The sequence below is a fragment of the Dendropsophus ebraccatus genome, chromosome 9, assembly GCF_027789765.1.
Source record: "Dendropsophus ebraccatus isolate aDenEbr1 chromosome 9, aDenEbr1.pat, whole genome shotgun sequence".
In the NCBI taxonomy this organism is placed as follows: domain Eukaryota; kingdom Metazoa; phylum Chordata; class Amphibia; order Anura; family Hylidae; genus Dendropsophus; species Dendropsophus ebraccatus.
This window is the reverse complement of record NC_091462.1, coordinates 118,805,186-118,824,588: the sequence shown is the minus strand read 5'-3', so window position 1 is coordinate 118,824,588 and position 19,403 is coordinate 118,805,186. Positions and strand designations below refer to the sequence as shown.

Here is a 19,403-nt window from a genome sequence, read left to right as displayed (position 1 = left end):
GCTGGGGTCCTCAGGGGTCAATCAGACACTGATGGAAGGGGCTGGGGTCGCCTGGGTTTAATAAGATACTTTTATACTAATCCTTGTAGTGGCGAACCATCTAAACTATAGAGAAACCGTCTCACCAGTAAAACGTTAGCTTGACCTGTCTGTTAATTGAATATCTTTAGGGGTATTTACCAGTAAAGGGGTGGTCTCCCATGATGATCTCCTCCATTGACTAAGGTCTTATCTGTAGAATGATGGTCTCCTCTATGGAGTAAGGGTCTTATATGGAGAATGATGGTCTCCTCTATATAGAGTAAAGGTCTTATCTGTAGAATGATGGTCTCTTCTATAGAGTAACAGTCTTATCTGTAGAATGATGGTCTCCTCTATATAGAGTAAAGGTCTTATCTGTAGAATGATGGTCTCCTCTATATAGAGTAAAGGTCTTATCTGTAGAATGATGGTCTCCTCTATAGAGTAACGGTCTTATCTGTAGAATGATGGTCTCCTCTATATAGAGTAATCTCTTATCTGTAGAATGATGGTCTCCTCTATATAGAGTAACGGTCTTATCTGTAGAATGATGGTCTCCTCTATAGAGTAACGGTCTTATCTGTAGAATGATGGTCTCCTCTATAGAGTAACGGTCTTATCTGTAGAATGATGGTCTCTTCTATAGAGTAACAGTCTTATCTGTAGAATGATGGTCTCCTCTATATAGAGTAACAGTCTTATCTGTAGAATGATGGTCTCCTCTATAGAGTAATCTCTTATCTGTAGAATGATGGTCTCTTCTATATAGAGTAACGGTCTTAGCTGTAGAATGATGGTCTCCTCTATAGAGTAACAGTCTTATATGTAGAATGATGGTCTCCTCTATATAGAGTAACGGTCTTATCTGTAGAATAATGGTCTCCTCTATAGGTGATGGGTTTTATCTGTATAATAATGGTCTCCTCTGTTAAGAGTAACAGTCATGTCTATAGAATGATGGTCTCCTCTATATAGAGTAACAGTCTTATCTGTAGAATGATGGTCTCCTCTATATAGAGTAACGGTCTTATATGTAGAATAATGGTCTCCTCTATATAGAGTAACGGTCTTATATGTAGAATGATGGTCTCCTCTATAGAGTAACGGTCTTATATGTAGAATGATATTACTATTGGTAGGAATATAGACTTCATAATGAGCGGTGGTCTCCTCTAAGTTCTTTATTATGGAGAATTAAAGTCAGTTATGTTATTTCTTAATCGCTTTATTTGACCATGCCTCTCTTTATACACAGCATTACACTCTCCATTTCTCGCCTATCCCCATGGCATACAATATGACACCAGAAAATATATATTCATCCGATTTCAATTATACTGTATATATATGACATAGAAATCGGATGAATGGAAGGGTGAATGACCAATAACAGAGCAGCAAATCACTCAAATAGAAAGCAATCCTCATGTGACAATGATCTTACGGATTCTCCCATTATCTTTACAGGAACTAAACAGAATAGAAGATGGCTCGAAACCAAAGGCACTCGGTGGGGATTTTCTCCAGAGATGGAGAGCCCAACTATAAATGGCTGATCAACCTGCTCCGGTCCATCATGTTTCAGAGCATTGTCGAGGATGTTCTTCCCATATATATATCCAGTGACACCAGGAGCTTCTACAGTGCTCTGTCTCAGACCTCATTCGCCATCTTGTATCACACCAAGAAGAGAGGACGACTAAACATTGCAAATGTGACAGATTCTCTATATGATCAGGAACTCGAGGATCTCTCAAGTTGTCTGGGTAAGAAAAAGTAAAGGTTTCCATATATCTGCTGTCCATGAATAAGACCAAGACTGCCACCAGTCATTTAGCCCATCACTCAACCTGCCTTCATTTCTCCATACACTCTTCCCTTCTCCTTTCCCTTCTTCTTCCTCTCCATCATCTTCCTCACAAGAAATAGTGGCCTAGATATAGGAGGTGCAGAGGTAGAGCCATAGTTCCTGCACTGACCAATTGTTCCTCAGTCCCTTGAGTAGACTCTAGTACTATGGCACAAAGTAGGTATTGGTCCTCGTACGCTCATACTGATTTTGTGTAGGGGTACAAGAGCTTGAAATTACGTCTTTGTTCACAAATGTGGACTTGGATCCTGTTACCAACTTGGAACCCTATAAGATGGAAGTTCACATAAGACCTGCATACACCTTATACTTTTGTTGGTTAGCAGTTGGTTCAGCCCTTGGTATAAGGTATATGGGGCTCCCCTGATAGATGATGATGTCGGGGGGAGATAGGGGTTGGGTGTCATGGAAAATTACCGCCTGACCCCTTTATTCTCGAAGAGATAAACCGCAGTTGAAGCTCTCTAGTAGCAGCTTAACCAAGATGAGAAACCAAGAACTGATAGGTTGAGAACATTTATAGGATCTAATGATTCCTCTTCTGGAGAGTCTGTACAGATGAGGGGGTGACATCCTCTTGTTCAGCCAGTTGATGGTGGGTTGCATTATTGTGAAGGCTTTGGCATCAGAAATACATGTTCTTCAGCTAAGATAATAATTATTTTTCTCATTATCCATCATCCTCTTCATCATATAAGATATACATATACTGTTAGAATTAGGAGCTTCAAAAATATCTGTGGATGCTGTCTTCACCACAGGAAGAAGTAACGTGGTTGTGTTGCTGGATGACTTGGAGGACAGTAGTGACACTGTCATGGAAAGGATAATACAAGAACAGCGCCTGGACACGCACGCCTGTGAAGTGATCCTCATCAGCAAGAGGGAGAAGGAATCATCCAATCTGAGTGGTGCCGATCCAAGGTTTAGTCAATCACCTATTGCCGCACAGATGCAAGATCACTTCAACTCCCTCTATGATAAACTGCGACGCCTTAAGGGAATCATAGGGGACGCGCCATACAACAAAGCAGGTAAGAGCAATGGTACAAAGCAGGGAGTCCAGAGATAGGCAGAAGTATACAGAAGAGTACAGTGCAGGAGCAGGGAGTCCAGAGATAGGCAGAAGTATACAGAAGAGTACAGTGCAGGAGCAGGGAGTCCAGAGATAGGCAGAAGTCTACAGAAGAGTACAGTGCCGGAGAAAGGAGTCCAGAGATAGGCAGAAGTATACAGAAGAGTACAGTGCAGGAGCAGGGAGTCCAGAGATAGGCAGAAGTATACAGAAGACTACAGTGCAGGAGCAGGGAGTCCAGAGATAGGCAGAAGTATACAGAAGAGTACAGTGCCGGAGAAGGAAGTCCAGAGATAGGCAGAAGTATACAGAAGAGTACAGTGCAGGAGCAGGGAGTCCAGAGATAGGCAGAAGAGTACAGTGCAGGAGCAGGGAGTCCAGAGATGGGCAGAAGTATACAGAAGAGTACAGTGCCGGAGCAGGGAGTCCAGAGATGGGCAGAAGTCTACAGAAGAGTACAGTGCCGGAGCAGGGAGTCCAGAGATAGGCAGAAGTATACAGAAGAGTGCAGTGCCGGAGCAGGGAGTCCAGAGATAGGCAGAAGTATACAGAAGAGTACAGTGCAGGAGCAGGGAGTCCAGAGATAGGCAGAAGTATACAGAAGAGTACAGTGCAGGAGCAGGGAGTCCAGAGATAGGCAGAAGAGTACAGTGCAGGAGCAGGGAGTCCAGAGATAGGCATAAGTATACAGAAGAGTACAGTGCAGGAGCAGGGAGTCCAGAGATAGGCAGAAGTATACAGAAGAGTACAGTGCAGGAGCAGGGAGTCCAGAGATAGGCAGAAGTATACAGAAGAGTACAGTGCAGGAGCAGGGAGTCCAGAGATAGGCAGAAGTGTACAGAAGAGTACAGTGCAGGAGCAGGGAGTCCAGAGATAGGCATAAGTATACAGAAGAGTACAGTGCAGGAGCAGGGAGTCCAGAGATAGGCAGAAGTATACAGAAGAGTACAGTGCAGGAGCAGGGAGTCCAGAGATAGGCAGAAGAGTACAGTGCAGGAGCAGGGAGTCCAGAGATAGGCAGAAGTCTACAGAAGAGTACAGTGCAGGAGCAGGGAGTCCAGAGATAGGCAGAAGTGTACAGAAAAGTACAGTGCAGGAGCATGGAGTCCAGATATAAGCAGAAGTCTATAGAAGAAGACAGTGCAGGAGCAGGGAGTCCAGAGATAGGCAGAAGTATACAGAAGAGTACAGTGCCGGAGCAGGGAGTCCAGAGATAGGCAGAAGTGTACAGAAGAGTACAGTGCAGGAGCAGGGAGTCCAGAGATAGGCAGAAGTGTACAGAAAAGTACAGTGCAGGAGCATGGAGTCCAGATATAAGCAGAAGTCTATAGAAGAATACAGTGCAGGAGCAGGGAGTCCAGAGATAGGCAGAAGTATACAGAAGAGTACAGTGCAGGAGCAGGGAGTCCAGAGATAGGCAGAAGTGTACAGAAGAGTACAGTGCCGGAGCAGGGAGTCCAGAGATGGGCAGAAGTCTACAGAAGAATACAGTGCAGGAGCAGGGAGTCCAGAGATGGGCAGAAGTCTACAGAAGAGTACAGTGCAGGAGCAGGGAGTCCAGAGATGGGCAGAAGTATACAGAAGAGTACAGTGCCGGAGCAGGGAGTCCAGAGATAGGCAGAAGTGTACAGAACAGTACAGTGCCGGAGCAGGGAGTCCAGAGATAGGCAGAAGTGTACAGAACAGTACAGTGCCGGAGCAGGGAGTCCAGAGATAGGCAGAAGTATACAGAAGAGTAAAGTGCAGGAGCAGGGAGTCCAGAGATAGGCAGAAGTGTACAGAAGAGTACAGTGCCGGAGCAGGGAGTCCAGAGATAGGCAGAAGTATACAGAAGAGTAAAGTGCAGGAGCAGGGAGTCCAGAGATAGGCAGAAGTGTACAGAACAGTACAGTGCCGGAGCAGGGAGTCCAGAGATAGGCAGAAGTATACAGAAGAGTAAAGTGCAGGAGCAGGGAGTCCAGAGATAGGCAGAAGTCTACAGAAGAGTACAGTGCAGGAGCAGGGAGTCCAGAGATAGGCAGAAGTGTACAGAAAAGTACAGTGCAGGAGCATGGAGTCCAGATATAAGCAGAAGTCTATAGAAGAATACAGTGCAGGAGCAGGGAGTCCAGAGATAGGCAGAAGTATACAGAAGAGTACAGTGCAGGAGCAGGGAGTCCAGAGATAGGCAGAATTATACAGAAGAGTACAGTGCAGGAGCAGGGAGTCCAGAGATAGGCAGAAGTCTACAGAGGAATACAGTGCAGGAGCAGGGAGTCCAGAGATAGGCAGAAGTCTACAGAGGAATACAGTGCAGGAGCAGGGAGTCCATCAGGGAATTCCCACCTGGAGACTAACAATATGTACCATACCTTTTATTTTATTTTCAGTCTCCTTTTTCAGTTCCGAATCTGCTGCTTTTTGCTCAAGACACAGAAAACTGTGAATAAGCTGATCTCACCATCCCCACTTTGAACTCTCTCCTTCCCCTCCCTTTGGAGCATCCCTGGCCTACTGTCTCTGCTGGGAGATCCCCCCTCTGAGGTTTTGTTGCTAGTGACCTTACTATCGGCATCACAGAGCGCAGAGACAGCTGGCCAGGGACGCTCTTTACATGAGCATCTCTGAAGGGACAGGGAAGGAGGGAATTTAGAGCGGGGACAGAAAGAGGCAAGACAAATCTCAATAACATCAATAATTTAATTTTTTTCCCCCAAGGTCCTGGTACTGTAGACAACTATGCAACAACCCCTGTGTCCTCGCATAGCATCGAGAGTAGAGGTAAAACCCTATGAGATGTTGTATTGAGGTGGAGCAGTAGACTGACTCCTGGAGATCTACATACGACTAATAGACAGAAATGTTGGCTCCTCATGACTCTTAAATTTTCAGTAGATGTCAAGGTGACTTTGACAGTCATCTTCATGTCTCACGATATGTGTATATGATGCAACCTGAAGGCGACAGTCTAAATCTTAATTGAACAGACAGTAGGTATATAGTAACTCGGTGATATCTTTTACCATAAAAGTTTTCAGCTACACTCAAAATAATATACAATGGAGTCCTTAAAGATTTCAAAACTTAGAACCCTGCTCTGACCTCCGGCAGCTGGAGAAGTCTGATGCCGCCCTAAGGAGTCCTGGAAACATGAATACAGCCATAGGCAATATACTACACATGTTACCTCCTGACAACCATAGGCCATAGGCTGTATCCATGTTTTCCTGGCAGCCTTAGGGCCCTATTCCACCGGATGATTATCGTTCACATAATTGTTAACGATTAACGATCTCAAATGACCGCTATTGCGAAAGACCTGAAAACGTTCACTTATTTCCATGGAACAATAATCGTTACTTATGATCGTATTTGCAATAGTTTTTTCTTCGCTATTTCTTCGCTATTGCGTTCGTATCTACTGCGAACGATCGATTGGCGTCTTATTCAATGCGAACGATTTGCGAACGTTTTGCGAATGAGCAACGATAAAAATAGGTCCAGGTCTTATAAAGCGATCAACGATTTCTCGTTCGGTTATTAATCGTTAACTGCATTTCAACCAAATGATTATCGTTTTGATTCGAACGATTTAACGATAATCTGAACGATAATCGGCCAGTGGAATTGGGCCCTAAGTGCCGCGTCCAGCTTCGGCCCCCAGGAGTCAAATGCCAAGCGTTTGGGTTCGGGGAACATTGCAGAACCTGAACAGTACAGCAAGTACGCTCAACACTAGTGGTGATCAGGTGTGAGGGGTGACCTGTTGTGAGGTGTGAGGGAGTCCATGCTCCACCAAACCAGTCAGACAGATTGTATGAAAATGGAGGAAATTCAAGGCTTTCCAGATCACATCACAATTACAAGATCACACCAAAATCACAAGATCACATCAAAATTACAAGATCACGCCAAAATCACAAGATCACGCCAAAATCACAAGATCACATCAAAATCACAAGATTACATCAAAATTACAAGATCACACCAAAATTAAAAGATCACGCCAAAATCACAAGATCACACCAAAATCACAAGATCACGCCAAAATCACAAGATCACATCAAAATCACAAGATCACGCCAAAATCACAAGATCACACCAAAATCACAAGATCACACGACAATTACAAGATCACACCAAAATCACAAGATCACACCAAAATTACAAGATCACACCAAAATCACAAGATGATTACACCAAAATCACAAGATCACACAAAAATTACAAGATCACACAAAAATTACAAGATTACTCAAAAATTACAAGATCACACGACAATTACAAGATCACACCAAAATCACAAGATCACACCAAAATTACAAGATCACACCAAGATCATTCCAAAATGTATTTATTACACTACATTAATTACACAAATAGCTACACAACGCCCTGCGGTATCCATATAAAGAGGCAGACAACATGGCAATGGTATGGATTCACGTTAGCCCAGACAAATAATAAAAGTGTATGTGCAAAAACACCAAGTAAGAGTACGCTATAGAGATGTCCCAATAGAGGAGTCATTGCACATTGTCCACATGGCCACAAGGGGGAAAAAGCAGAGGGGCGATGATGCCCAGGCTCCCTGTGCAGCATTCCCACTAGACATTAGCTTTTGGTGTCTGTAGTTTCCTACTCCATAATATTAATGGAACATAATAAAAAAGCATACTTACCCATCCCCATACCCCCGCAGTGCTGACTTACCAATTCCTGCCAGCCTCTGGTGTCCCACCCCAGTGCTTGGCTGAGCAGACAATCCATAAGCGGGGTATGTGACATTACAGCTGGCATGAATCGGTAAGTCAGTGCTGTAGGGGTGCAGGGATGGGTAAGTATGCTTTCTTTATATATTCCCACACAGCCCTGCCTGCCTTTTTAACTTTGGTGGGAATTCTCCTTTAACTTATTCTACCAAAGAATGATTAAAAAATAGAAATCAAAGAAAGCAAAGCCCCAAATTCTTATCTGCTCACAGACACTATGTGTAATATCGGATCATTCTTCTGCATAGATCTAGGACCAAGTCTTTTAGGACTTCAGATGTAGATTTAGATACAATGTATGCAGAAATATGGAGAATTCACAAGGATTCACACACTTCCAAGCTATGTTCACACTACGTAAAACTACAGCCGTAGTTTTGCGGTGTGGACAATGCCTTGTGTGCAATGGGATCCCGGCTGCGCCAGAAAACACTGACATGCCGGAATTCAGTGAATTCCGGCTGCAGAAAGACCTGTCAGTTCACACAGTGAAGCGAGCGGCTCCGTGTGGACTATAGGAAGCTCTGATGCGGGGGCGCGCTGATGCGCCCGCATCAGAGCTCTGCGGCCGAAAGATCATCCGGCCGGTATGATCCGGCCAGAGACCGGCCTTTCCGTGACCCGGCCGGGGTCATGGAACAGCCGGTCTAATACGTAGTGTGAACATAGCCCTAAGCATCACTGTATGATATCAGCCTTGTTTGTTGGAGTATAGCCAGGAGATGTCTCCTTCAGGTGGAGAGGTCATGGTGGTCATGTTGGATGTTCAGGGAAGATGAAGTGGCCGTCATCCTGGCAGAGCATTATCATCTTATTAACTCTTATTTTCCCATCAGATACGGCCAGCGAGCGATCATCCCGTCAGTCCGGCTCAGGTGAGGAGATAAGGAGCGGGGATCACCAGTCATTTCTAGGACCATAGTCAATGTGATGGTTCTGTCTGGGACTCAGCGGAAGGAAATGGCTGCCTAGTTGTTATCATTTGTTGGTGGGTTGACCATGGCGCCCACATAGAGAAAGTGTCTGACTGCTCTGGGCATCCCTGGTATGGACAGTGGTTTTATGGCAGTCACACCCCCGCTAGTCATGATGTCCATGTCTTACACCATTATTTTCCCGGATTGTCCCACACCGATCAGCGTCTCATAAATGATAACACCTACTTGCCAGGTATAACTCATCCAATGTATGGGGTCTGGTGAACATACAGTATGTGATAAGGGAATTGCTGAGCGTCCTTCCTTCTTGTTTCAGGTCTGCTCCCCCCTCCACAGCCCAGCGGGCCCGTCCTTATAGGTAACCACCAGCCCTTACTGTGTAGTATCTGATACCCTTTGTGTGACTGGAGAGATTGATGCAGTAGAGGGATAGTGGATTATATACAGGATGGGACCCGGTGATGTTTGATCGGTATGAGTTATTTCTAGAGATCCAACAGTATCAATGACTTGGGGTCCGTTCCGTATAACATTGATAAGACTTTGCTGCACTTTTCGGTGGTTTAGGGTTCCCCTTCCCTAATGTACAAGTCTTGGCTGCCTGCTGCTGCCACCAGAGGGGGCCATATGTATACCTGTGTATTAGGAAGCAGGATCCAACAATCACCTCCAGGTGGCAGCATCAAGATGTCTAAGAAACATAGAACAGGGTCACCACACAATGTATAGAAGATCCAAGAACAATAGCAGCATTATCAATGGGGTAAGGGAAAGACTCCAATGTGTAACTAAAAGGAAGTGATGTCATGTAATGTATGGGGCAATGTATGGAGGGAAAAGTATGGGCAAATGTATGGAGGGAAATGTATGGGGAAATGTATGGAGGGAAATGTATGGAGGGAAATGTATGGGGAAATGTATGGAGGGAAATGTATGGGGGATGTATGGAGGGAATGTATGGGGGAAATGTATGGGGGAAATGTATGGAGGGAAATGTATGGAGGGAAATGTATGGAGGGGAATGTATGGGGGAATGTATGGAGGGAAATGTATGGGGGGAATGTATGGGGGAAGGTATATGAGGGGTAGCACTTAGATGCAGAATAAGGATAACACCAATACTGATTGTTCTCCACTTTCTTTCTTTTCCAGAAGTGAATAACAGTCCTCAGGAGTTTGTGAGTCTCTGATAATGGTGAATGTAACAATAGAGTCATGTGACGTCTGGTCAGATTAGCCGTCTGTGGATCTGCTGAGATTCCAGGTGGACAAAACCTGCACTAACAATCCATACAAATCCACCATATCAGAACATAGCCGATGGGTGTGATCCACATATCGCAGGACAGTGATAAAACGTAACGGGTTTGCAGACCCTGCAGCAGGGATTGTGCCCCCCTCCTCCATACAAATCTTCTCCACATCTTTCAGGTTTCGGGGGTGTTGCAGGACAACTTTGAGTTTTAGCTCCCTCCAAAGATTTCCCTTTGTGGTCAGGTGTGGAGACTTGCGGCTGCTCCAGGACCAGGAAATGCTTCTTAACGAGCCGCTCCTTAGTTGTCCCAGCTGTGGGTTTCCTCCTTAGTTGTCCCGGCTGTGGGTTTCCTCCTTAGTTGTCCCGGCTGGGGGTCTCCTCCTTAGTTGTCCCGGCTGTGTGTCTCCTCCTTAGTTGTCCCAGCTGTGGCTTTCCTCCTTAGTTGTCCCGGCTGTGTGTTTCCTCCTTAGTTGTCCCGGCTGCTGGTTTCCTCCTTAGTTGTCCCGGCTGCTGGTTTCCTCCTTAGTTGTCCCGGCTGTGTGTTACCTCCTTAGTTGTCCCGGCTGTGGGTTTCCTCCTTAGTTGTCCCGGCTGTGTGTCTCCTCCTTAGTTGTCCCGGCTGTGTGTTTCCTCCTTAGTTGTCCCGGCTGTGGGTTCCCTCCTTAGTTGTCCCAGCTGTGGCTTTCCTCCTTAGTTGTCCCGGCTGTGTGTTTCCTCCTTAGTTGTCCCGGCTGTGTGTTTCCTCCTTAGTTGTCCCGGCTGGGGGTCTCCTCCTTAGTTGTCCCCGCTGTGGGTTTCCTCCTTAGTTGTCCCGCCTCTGTGTTTCCTCCTTAGTTGTCCCGGCTGTGGGCTTCCTCCTTAGTTGACCCGGCTGGGGGTCTCCTCCTTAGTTGTCCCGGCTGTAGGTTTCCTTCTTAGTTGTCCCGGCTGTAGATTTCCTCCTTAGTTGTCCCGGCTCTGTGTTTCCTCCTTAGTTGTCCCGGCTGTGGGTTTCCTCCTTAGTTGTCCCAGCTCTGTGTTTCCTCCTTAGTTGTCCCGGCTGTGGGTTTCCTCCTTAGTTGTCCTGTGTGCTTCCTTGTTAGTTGTCCCGGCTGTGTGTCTCCTCCTTAGTTGTCCCGACTGTGGGTTTCCTCCTTAGTTGTCCCGACTGTGTGTTTCCTCCTTAGTTGTACCGGCTGTGGCTTTCCTCCTTAGTTGTCCCGGCTGGGGGTTTCCTCCTTAGTTGTCCCAGCTGTGGGTTTCCTCCTTAGTTGTACCGGCTGTGGGTTCCCTCCTTAGTTGTCCCGGCTGTCTGTCTCCTCCTTAGTTGTCCCGGCTGTGGTTTTCCTCCTTAGTTGTCCCGGCTGTGGGTTCCCTCCTTAGTTGTCCCGGCTGTGGCTTTCCTCCTTAGTTGTCCCGGCTGGGGGTTTCCTCCTTAGTTGTCCCAGCTGTGGGTTTCCTCCTTAGTTGTCCCGGCTGTGTGTTTCCTCCTTAGTTGTCCCGGCTGTTTGTTTCCTCCGTAGTTGTCCCGGTTGGGGGTCTCCTCCTTAGTTGTCCCCGCTGTGGGTTTCCTCCTTAGTTGTCCCGCCTCTGTGTTTCCTCCTTAGTTGTCCCGGCTGTGGGCTTCCTCCTTAGTTGACCCGGCTGGGGGTCTCCTCCTTAGTTGTCCCGGCTGTAGGTTTCCTTCTTAGTTGTCCCGGCTGTAGATTTCCTCCTTAGTTGTCCCGGCTGTGTGTTTCCTCCTTAGTTGTCCCGGCTGTGGGTCTCCTCCTTAGTTGTCCCGGCTGTGGGTTTCCTCCTTAGTTGTCCCGGCTGTGTGTTTCCTTCCTTAGTTGTCCCGGCTGTGGGTTTCCTCCTTAGTTGTCCCGGCTGTGTGTTTCCTCCTTAGTTGTCCCGGCTGTGGGTTTCCTCCTTAGTTGTCCCGGCTGTGTGTCTCCTCCTTAGTTGTCCTGGCTGTGGGTTTCCTCCTTAGTTGTCCCGGCTGTGTGTCTCCTCCTTAGTTGTCCCGGCTGTAGGTTTCCTCCTTAGTTTTCCCAGCTGTGTTTCCTCCTAAGTCGTCCCGGCTCTGTGTTTCCTCCTTAGTTGTCCCGGCTGGGGGTTTCCTCCTTAGTTGTCCCGGCTGTGTGTTTCCTCCTTAGTTGTCCTGTGTGCTTCCTCGTTAGTTGTCCCGGCTGTGTGTCTCCTCCTTAGTTGTCCCGGCTGTTTGTCTCCTCCTTAGTTGTCCCGGCTGTGTGTCTCCTCCTTAGTTGTCCCGGCTGTGTGTTTCCTCCTTGGTTGTCCCGGCTGGGGGTCTCCTCCTTAGATGTCCCGGCTGTGTGTCTCCTCCTTAGTTGTGCCGGCTGTGGGTTTCCTCCTTAGTTGTCCCGGCTGTGTGTTTCCTCCTTAGTTGTCCCGGCTGTGTGTTTCCTCCTTAGTTGTCCCGGCTGGGGGTCTCCTCCTTAGTTGTCCCCGCTGTGGGTTTCCTCCTTAGTTGTCCCGCCTCTGTGTTTCCTCCTTAGTTGTCCCGGCTGTGGGCTTCCTCCTTAGTTGACCCGGCTGGGGGTCTCCTCCTTAGTTGTCCCGGCTGTAGGTTTCCTTCTTAGTTGTCCCGGCTGTAGATTTCCTCCTTAGTTGTCCCGGCTCTGTGTTTCCTCCTTAGTTGTCCCGGCTGTGGGTTTCCTCCTTAGTTGTCCCAGCTCTGTGTTTCCTCCTTAGTTGTCCCGGCTGTGGGTTTCCTCCTTAGTTGTCCTGTGTGCTTCCTTGTTAGTTGTCCCGGCTGTGTGTCTCCTCCTTAGTTGTCCCGACTGTGGGTTTCCTCCTTAGTTGTCCCGACTGTGTGTTTCCTCCTTAGTTGTACCGGCTGTGGCTTTCCTCCTTAGTTGTCCCGGCTGGGGGTTTCCTCCTTAGTTGTCCCAGCTGTGGGTTTCCTCCTTAGTTGTACCGGCTGTGGGTTCCCTCCTTAGTTGTCCCGGCTGTCTGTCTCCTCCTTAGTTGTCCCGGCTGTGGTTTTCCTCCTTAGTTGTCCCGGCTGTGGGTTCCCTCCTTAGTTGTCCCGGCTGTGGCTTTCCTCCTTAGTTGTCCCGGCTGGGGGTTTCCTCTTTAGTTGTCCCAGCTGTGGGTTTCCTCCTTAGTTGTCCCGGCTGTGTGTTTCCTCCTTAGTTGTCCCGGCTGTTTGTTTCCTCCGTAGTTGTCCCGGTTGGGGGTCTCCTCCTTAGTTGTCCCCGCTGTGGGTTTCCTCCTTAGTTGTCCCGCCTCTGTGTTTCCTCCTTAGTTGTCCCGGCTGTGGGCTTCCTCCTTAGTTGACCCGGCTGGGGGTCTCCTCCTTAGTTGTCCCGGCTGTAGGTTTCCTTCTTAGTTGTCCCGGCTGTAGATTTCCTCCTTAGTTGTCCCGGCTCTGTGTTTCCTCCTTAGTTGTCCCGGCTGTGGGTCTCCTCCTTAGTTGTCCCGGCTGTGGGTTTCCTCCTTAGTTGTCCCGGCTGTGTGTTTCCTTCCTTAGTTGTCCCGGCTGTGGGTTTCCTCCTTAGTTGTCCCGGCTGTGTGTTTCCTCCTTAGTTGTCCCGGCTGTGGGTTTCCTCCTTAGTTGTCCCGGCTGTGTGTCTCCTCCTTAGTTGTCCTGGCTGTGGGTTTCCTCCTTAGTTGTCCCGGCTGTGTGTCTCCTCCCTAGTTGTCCCGGCTGTAGGTTTCCTCCTTAGTTTTCCCAGCTGTGTTTCCTCCTAAGTCGTCCCGGCTCTGTGTTTCCTCCTTAGTTGTCCCGGCTGTGGGTTTCCTCCTTAGTTGTCCCGGCTGTGTGTTTCCTTCCTTAGTTGTCCCGGCTGTGGGTTTCCTCCTTAGTTGTCCCGGCTGTGTGTTTCCTCCTTAGTTGTCCCGGCTGTGGGTTTCCTCCTTAGTTGTCCCGGCTGTGTGTCTCCTCCTTAGTTGTCCTGGCTGTGGGTTTCCTCCTTAGTTGTCCCGGCTGTGTGTCTCCTCCTTAGTTGTCCCGGCTGTAGGTTTCCTCCTTAGTTTTCCCAGCTGTGTTTCCTCCTAAGTCGTCCCGGCTCTGTGTTTCCTCCTTAGTTGTCCCGGCTGGGGGTTTCCTCCTTAGTTGTCCCGGCTGTGTGTTTCCTCCTTAGTTGTCCTGTGTGCTTCCTCGTTAGTTGTCCCGGCTGTGTGTCTCCTCCTTAGTTGTCCCGGCTGTGTGTCTCCTCCTTAGTTGTCCCGGCTGTGTGTCTCCTCCTTAGTTGTCCCGGCTGTGTGTTTCCTCCTTGGTTGTCCCGGCTGGGGGTCTCCTCCTTAGATGTCCCGGCTGTGTGTCTCCTCCTTAGTTGTCCCGGCTGTGTGTCTCCTCCTTAGTTGACCCAGCTGTGTGTCTCCTCCTTAGTTGTCCCGGCTGTGGGTTTCCTCCTTAGTTGTCCCGGCTGTGTGTCTCCTCCTTAGTTGTCCCGGCTGTGGGTTTCCTCCTTAGTTGTCCCGGCTGTGTGTTTCCTCCTTAGTTGTCCCGGCTGTGTGTCTCCTCCTTAGTTGTCCCGGCTGTGTCTCCTCCTTAGTTGTCCCGGCTGTGTGTTTCCTCCTTAGTTGTCCCTGCTGTGTCTCTTCCTTAGTTGTCTCGGCTGTGTGTCTCCTCCTTAGTTGTCCCGGCTGTGTGTTTCCTCCTTAGTTGTCCCGGCTGTGGGTTTCCTCCTTAGTTGTCCCGGCTGTGGGTTTCCTCCTTAGTTGTCCCGGCTGTGAGTTTCCTCCTTAGTTGTCCCGGCTGTGTGTCTCCTCCTTAGCTGTCCCGGCTGTGTGTTACCTCCTTAGTTGTCCCGGCTGTGTGTCTCCTCCTTAGTTGTCCCGGCTGTGGGTTTCCTCCTTAGTTGTCCCGGCTGTGTGTCTCCTCCTTAGCTGTCCCGGCTGGGGGTTTCCTCCTTAGTTGTCCCAGCTGGGGGTTTCCTCCTTAGTTGTCCCGGCTGTGGGTTTCCTCCTTAGTTGTCCCGGCTGTGGGTTTCCTCCTTAGTTGTCCCGGCTGGGGGTTTCCTCCATAGTTGTCCCAGCTCTGGGTTTCAGGTCATTGTCTGCTGGAAGACCCGGCCACCACCCATCTTCACTGCTGTTACTGAGGGAAAGTTTCCTTATTTTGTGGAATACAATAATTGAATAATTATTTATAAATCCTACAATTAGATTATCTGGGAGGTTCTATAGATTCTGTCTCTCACAGGTGACGTTATGGACCAGAAATATTACCCCCCCCCCCCCCCCCCTCCATTCCGTGTAGGTGGGAAAACTTGCAAAATTGGCAGTATATCAAAAATTTTCCCCACTGAACATGCATGGATTACATGAGAGATGCTAAGAGACTTACTAGTTTATACCATTGAAGTGTACCTGTTCAGGTCTCCATGGAAATGGAGACATAATGAGGAGATAATGTAAACTTAGATATATCCCCTCAATGAGATCTAATGAAGGTTAGGCTGCATTCACATGTCCCGTAAAATTGTCTGAGTTCAAGAGAATGCAGCCATTCACATGATCCGTGCCGTGACCCCCACCGCCATCTGCACTGAGAAAATATAGGACGTGTCCTTGTGCAGATCGCGGCCCAGATCCCCCCTTTACTGGAATGCAAAATGTGCGCTCCTGTCATTGCATCTGACAACTACTTACCTACTCCCCCGTGCCGGCCGGCTTACATGTTCACCAGAAGTGGTGTGGACTACGCTGCCTACTTCTCCATGCCACTTCCTGTGAGTGTGTGTAAGCCGGGGGAGTAAGTGAGTGGTTGTCAGATACAATGACAGGAGCACATGTTACGTGCTCCTGTCATCTCTGCTGCTGGGCGGCGGGGGGCTCCTCTTCTAGGGGACCCGTGCCGCGATCCTTGTCCGGTCATCACGGCAGGAATCGTGTGAATGAGGCCTTATGTGCATTATCGTTTGATTGTGTCTCTGTATCCATGGAGACCTGAACTTCTGGATTAGCAGAGGATCTTGCCACTGATCCAGAAGACGACAATCATAGCAGGAACAGTATATTTTAATGTCCTTAAAGGGGTTTTCTGGGAATTGACTGTGAGGATGCCGCACTTCTGATCAGCTCAAGGGTCATGGAGGGGAGTGAATGTTGGTCTGCCCATTATGATGTAATGATACATGGTGGACTAAATAACCAAGCCTGGATGCTAGTCGGAGAGCCTCTGTCCTTGCAGTGACCTTGCTGGCATTGCTCTTTCTGTGTAAGTCATTGTTTTTCCAGAATGATAGATAATAATGACAATGCTTTCCATCTCTTACAGAGTAATCTCCTTAATAGGAATCCCTTGGGCGTCCTCCAGGTGAGTATGTTGGGGCGATGGGGAGTTCTGCACAGGGAGCCGGATGTAGTCAATAATAGGGAAATAATGTTCTGGGTCGCGACCATCATGGAATGATCATTGTCCATCCTGAAAGTGACTGATACATTGATTTCTCTTCTTCCCCTTCCAGGCACCTAATAATAATACAGATGGGAAGGTAAGTTCTGTATATCCTCGAGTGTGATGGACACTAGTGTAGAGTATGATGGATACTAGTGTACAGTGTGATGGATAGTAGTGTAGAGTATGATGGATATTAGTGTACAGTGTGATGGATAGTAGATGGATCCTAACATAGAGTGTGATGGACACTAGTGTAGAGTATGATGGATACTAGTGTACAGTGTGATGGATAGTAGTGTACAGTATGATGGATATTAGGGTAGAGTATGATGGATAGTAGTGTACAGTATGATGGATATTAGTGTACAGTGTGATGGATACTAGTGTACAGTGTGATGGATAGTAGTGTAGAGTATGATGGATATTAGTGTACAGTGTGATGGATAGTAGTGTACAGTGTGATGGATATTAGTGTAGAGTATGATGGATATTAGTGTACAGTGTGATGGATAGTAGTGTACAGTATGATGGATATTAGTGTACAGTGTGATGGATATTAGTGTACAGTATGATGGATACTAGTGTAGAGTATGATGGATATTAGTGTACAGTGTGATGGATAGTAGTGTACAGTGTGATGGATACTAGTGTACAGTGTGATGGATATTAGTGTACAGTGTGATGGATAGTAGTGTACAGTGTGATGGATACTAGTGTACAGTGTGATGGATATTAGTGTACAGTGTGATGGATAGTAGTGTACAGTAGGATGGATACTAGTGTACAGTGTGATGGATACTAGTGTACAGTGTGATGGATATTAGTGTACAGTGTGATGGATAGTAGTGTACAGTAGGATGGATACTAGTGTACAGTGTGATGGATACTAGTGTACAGTGTGATGGATAGTAGTGTACAGTGTGATGGATAGTAGTGTAAAGTATGATGGATATTAGTGTACAGTATGATGGATCCTAACATAGAGTGTGATGGACACGAGTGTAAAGTATGATGGATACTAGCATAGTGTGTTATGGATATTAGGGTAGAGTATGATGGATATTAGTGTAGAGTATGATGGATACTAGTGTACAGTGTGATGGATAGTAGTGTACAGTGTGATGGATAGTAGTGTACAGTGTGATGGATCCTAACATAGAGTCTGATGGATATTAGTGTAGAGTATGATGGATATTGAGGGTGGGAAGGGGGAGAGGATTGAGGGTGGGAAGGGGGAGAGGATTGAGGGTGGGAAGGAGGAGTGAGGGGTCTGGTTCAGGGGGAATAAGGGGGCTGGTTGTGGGGATGAAGGGGGAGTGAGGGGGGGCTGGGTGAGTGGTGGAAAGAAAGAGGGATGCTTTTAATTGGGGGGGGGGGGGGGGGTTGTGGCATTTTGCATTGGGATTTGATTTCTTGTTTTATAGTCCGGCCCTCTGACCTTCTGAGGGACAGTTAACTGGCCCCATGTGTAAAAAGTTTGAGGACCCCTGGCGTAAAGTGTGATGGATACTAGCGTAGAGTATAAAGGAGCGGAGGAACCTATGCACAATGAGGTTCAGCACATGGGCCATGCAAAGAATTAGCATTAGCCCTCCCCACTACAGTGCAGACACGATGCCCATTGTCAGCCATTACGTTGCCCACCTGCAAATGCTGAGAGGTCAGCCACTTTGTGATGTCATCCTACATTGCCCACGGGAGTTCATTCCCAGTGTGGCTTCTTTCATCCAGACTGCAGAGGTGAAGGATAGCCTGACAGCGCTGGGCTCGGCAGTGTTGGTACGCCACTCTGACTGGGTGTGCAGTGGCGTGATGACCAGACGAGGTGGTGGAGGCAGAGGTTAAGCTCTCTGGATTATTGTCTCACACAATTTTGGGAGGAGGCAGCGGTGTGACTGGTTGTAAGAGTATTGCTGTCTCCTGGTCATTGCTTACGACTAGTGATGAGCGAACGTTCTGGTCCGAGCTTGGTATTCTTTCGAGCATTAGGGTACTCGATAGTACTTGTTACTCGGATGAGCATCTCGCGATACTCAAGAAAATGGCATCATCCTTTTCCTGTAAGTTTGGGCGCAAATTCTCAGCCAATAAACATGCAGGAGACTCTTTGGTACATCCTGCGATCACGTGGGACCCATACATGTTAATAGCAGCGATTGGTTGGGCAGATCAGATCACCCTGGCATATAAAACTCTGTGTCGGCGGTGCTCGCCTTACATGCAGGATGGAAGAGATCAAGGACAGAACTGCTGTCTGTCAGGGAGAGTGTTAGGGAGGGAATTAGCGTTCCTGTAGGCAGGGATACTATATACAGAACCCAACAGCCCTTATAAGGGCTTAAAATCTTTATTATTTTTTTTACTACAGATTACTCCAGATTGCTGGCTGGGACTTGAAGTGCAGCCAACACAATTTTAGCAGCACACTGTGGTGGTCGGCTGCTGGCAGAAGGGGGACAGAAGGTGTTGCATATAGACCCCAAAGAAGTCCTCAGTACTATTAGAATATTTTGTGGCTGGTGCTGCTGCTGTTGTATATTGTATTGCTGTGATTTGTAGTACAACTGCATGGCACCTCACTGCACATTGTCCTGTGTAACAGGTGGCATACACCATATAGCAGCACTTACACACAGACTCTATACGACAACCTCCAAAAACTAGTGTGACCACCAGTATCTTTTGTCATCTGCATCCAGTCTGCAGGGTTGGTTTATTTTTTTAGTTCAGCCATATCCAACCTCACTGCTCATTGTTCTGTGTAAGAGGCTGGCATACACCATATAGCACCACTTACCCACAGATTCTATATTTTGGGGTGGTTCAAATTCTACAATGGTTCCATGTGTTCTCACTGCTATGCTGTGTCAGGCTAAATGTTGGGGTGGTTCATATGTTACCTCTATTTTAATGGTCCACTGTGTCATCACTGCCAGGCTGTTGCCCAGAATTTGGCGTAATGGTGCGATTAGGCAGCCTCACAGGCATCCATGCATGCTGCCCCTGCTGTTTCCTGTCCATTTCTGTGGTGTTTCCATCATTTTATGAGGTTGACAGGTTTTCATACAACCTTCCCTGTGCCGAGCTTGGGTCCCCTGCAAAAATGCTTGAGTTTCCTATTGACTTTAATGGGGTTTGCTCATCTTTACCTACGACAGTGAC

General features: G+C 47.7%; 1 protein-coding gene across 4 annotated transcripts in view; it reads left to right on the top strand.

Annotated features, from left to right (window-relative positions):
- LOC138801669 (mas-related G-protein coupled receptor member H-like) overlaps nucleotides 1–19,403 on the top strand; it is a 566,124-nt gene that overhangs the window by 56,662 nt on the left and 490,059 nt on the right. For all 4 annotated transcript variants that reach the window (XR_011364644.1, XM_069984721.1, XM_069984722.1 and 1 more), the window contains 8 exons: nucleotides 1,489–1,787; nucleotides 2,653–2,925; nucleotides 5,664–5,726; nucleotides 8,554–8,592; nucleotides 8,972–9,013; nucleotides 9,808–9,833; nucleotides 16,119–16,157; nucleotides 16,309–16,335. Coding sequence is in view for 3 of the 4 variants with exons in the window: in XM_069984721.1 (XP_069840822.1) it covers nucleotides 1,508–1,787; nucleotides 2,653–2,925; nucleotides 5,664–5,726; nucleotides 8,554–8,592; nucleotides 8,972–9,013; nucleotides 9,808–9,833; nucleotides 16,119–16,157; nucleotides 16,309–16,335 (789 nt within the window). In the remaining variant the exon portion in view is untranslated. The remainder of the gene's footprint in view (nucleotides 1–1,488; nucleotides 1,788–2,652; nucleotides 2,926–5,663; nucleotides 5,727–8,553; nucleotides 8,593–8,971; nucleotides 9,014–9,807; nucleotides 9,834–16,118; nucleotides 16,158–16,308; nucleotides 16,336–19,403) is intronic.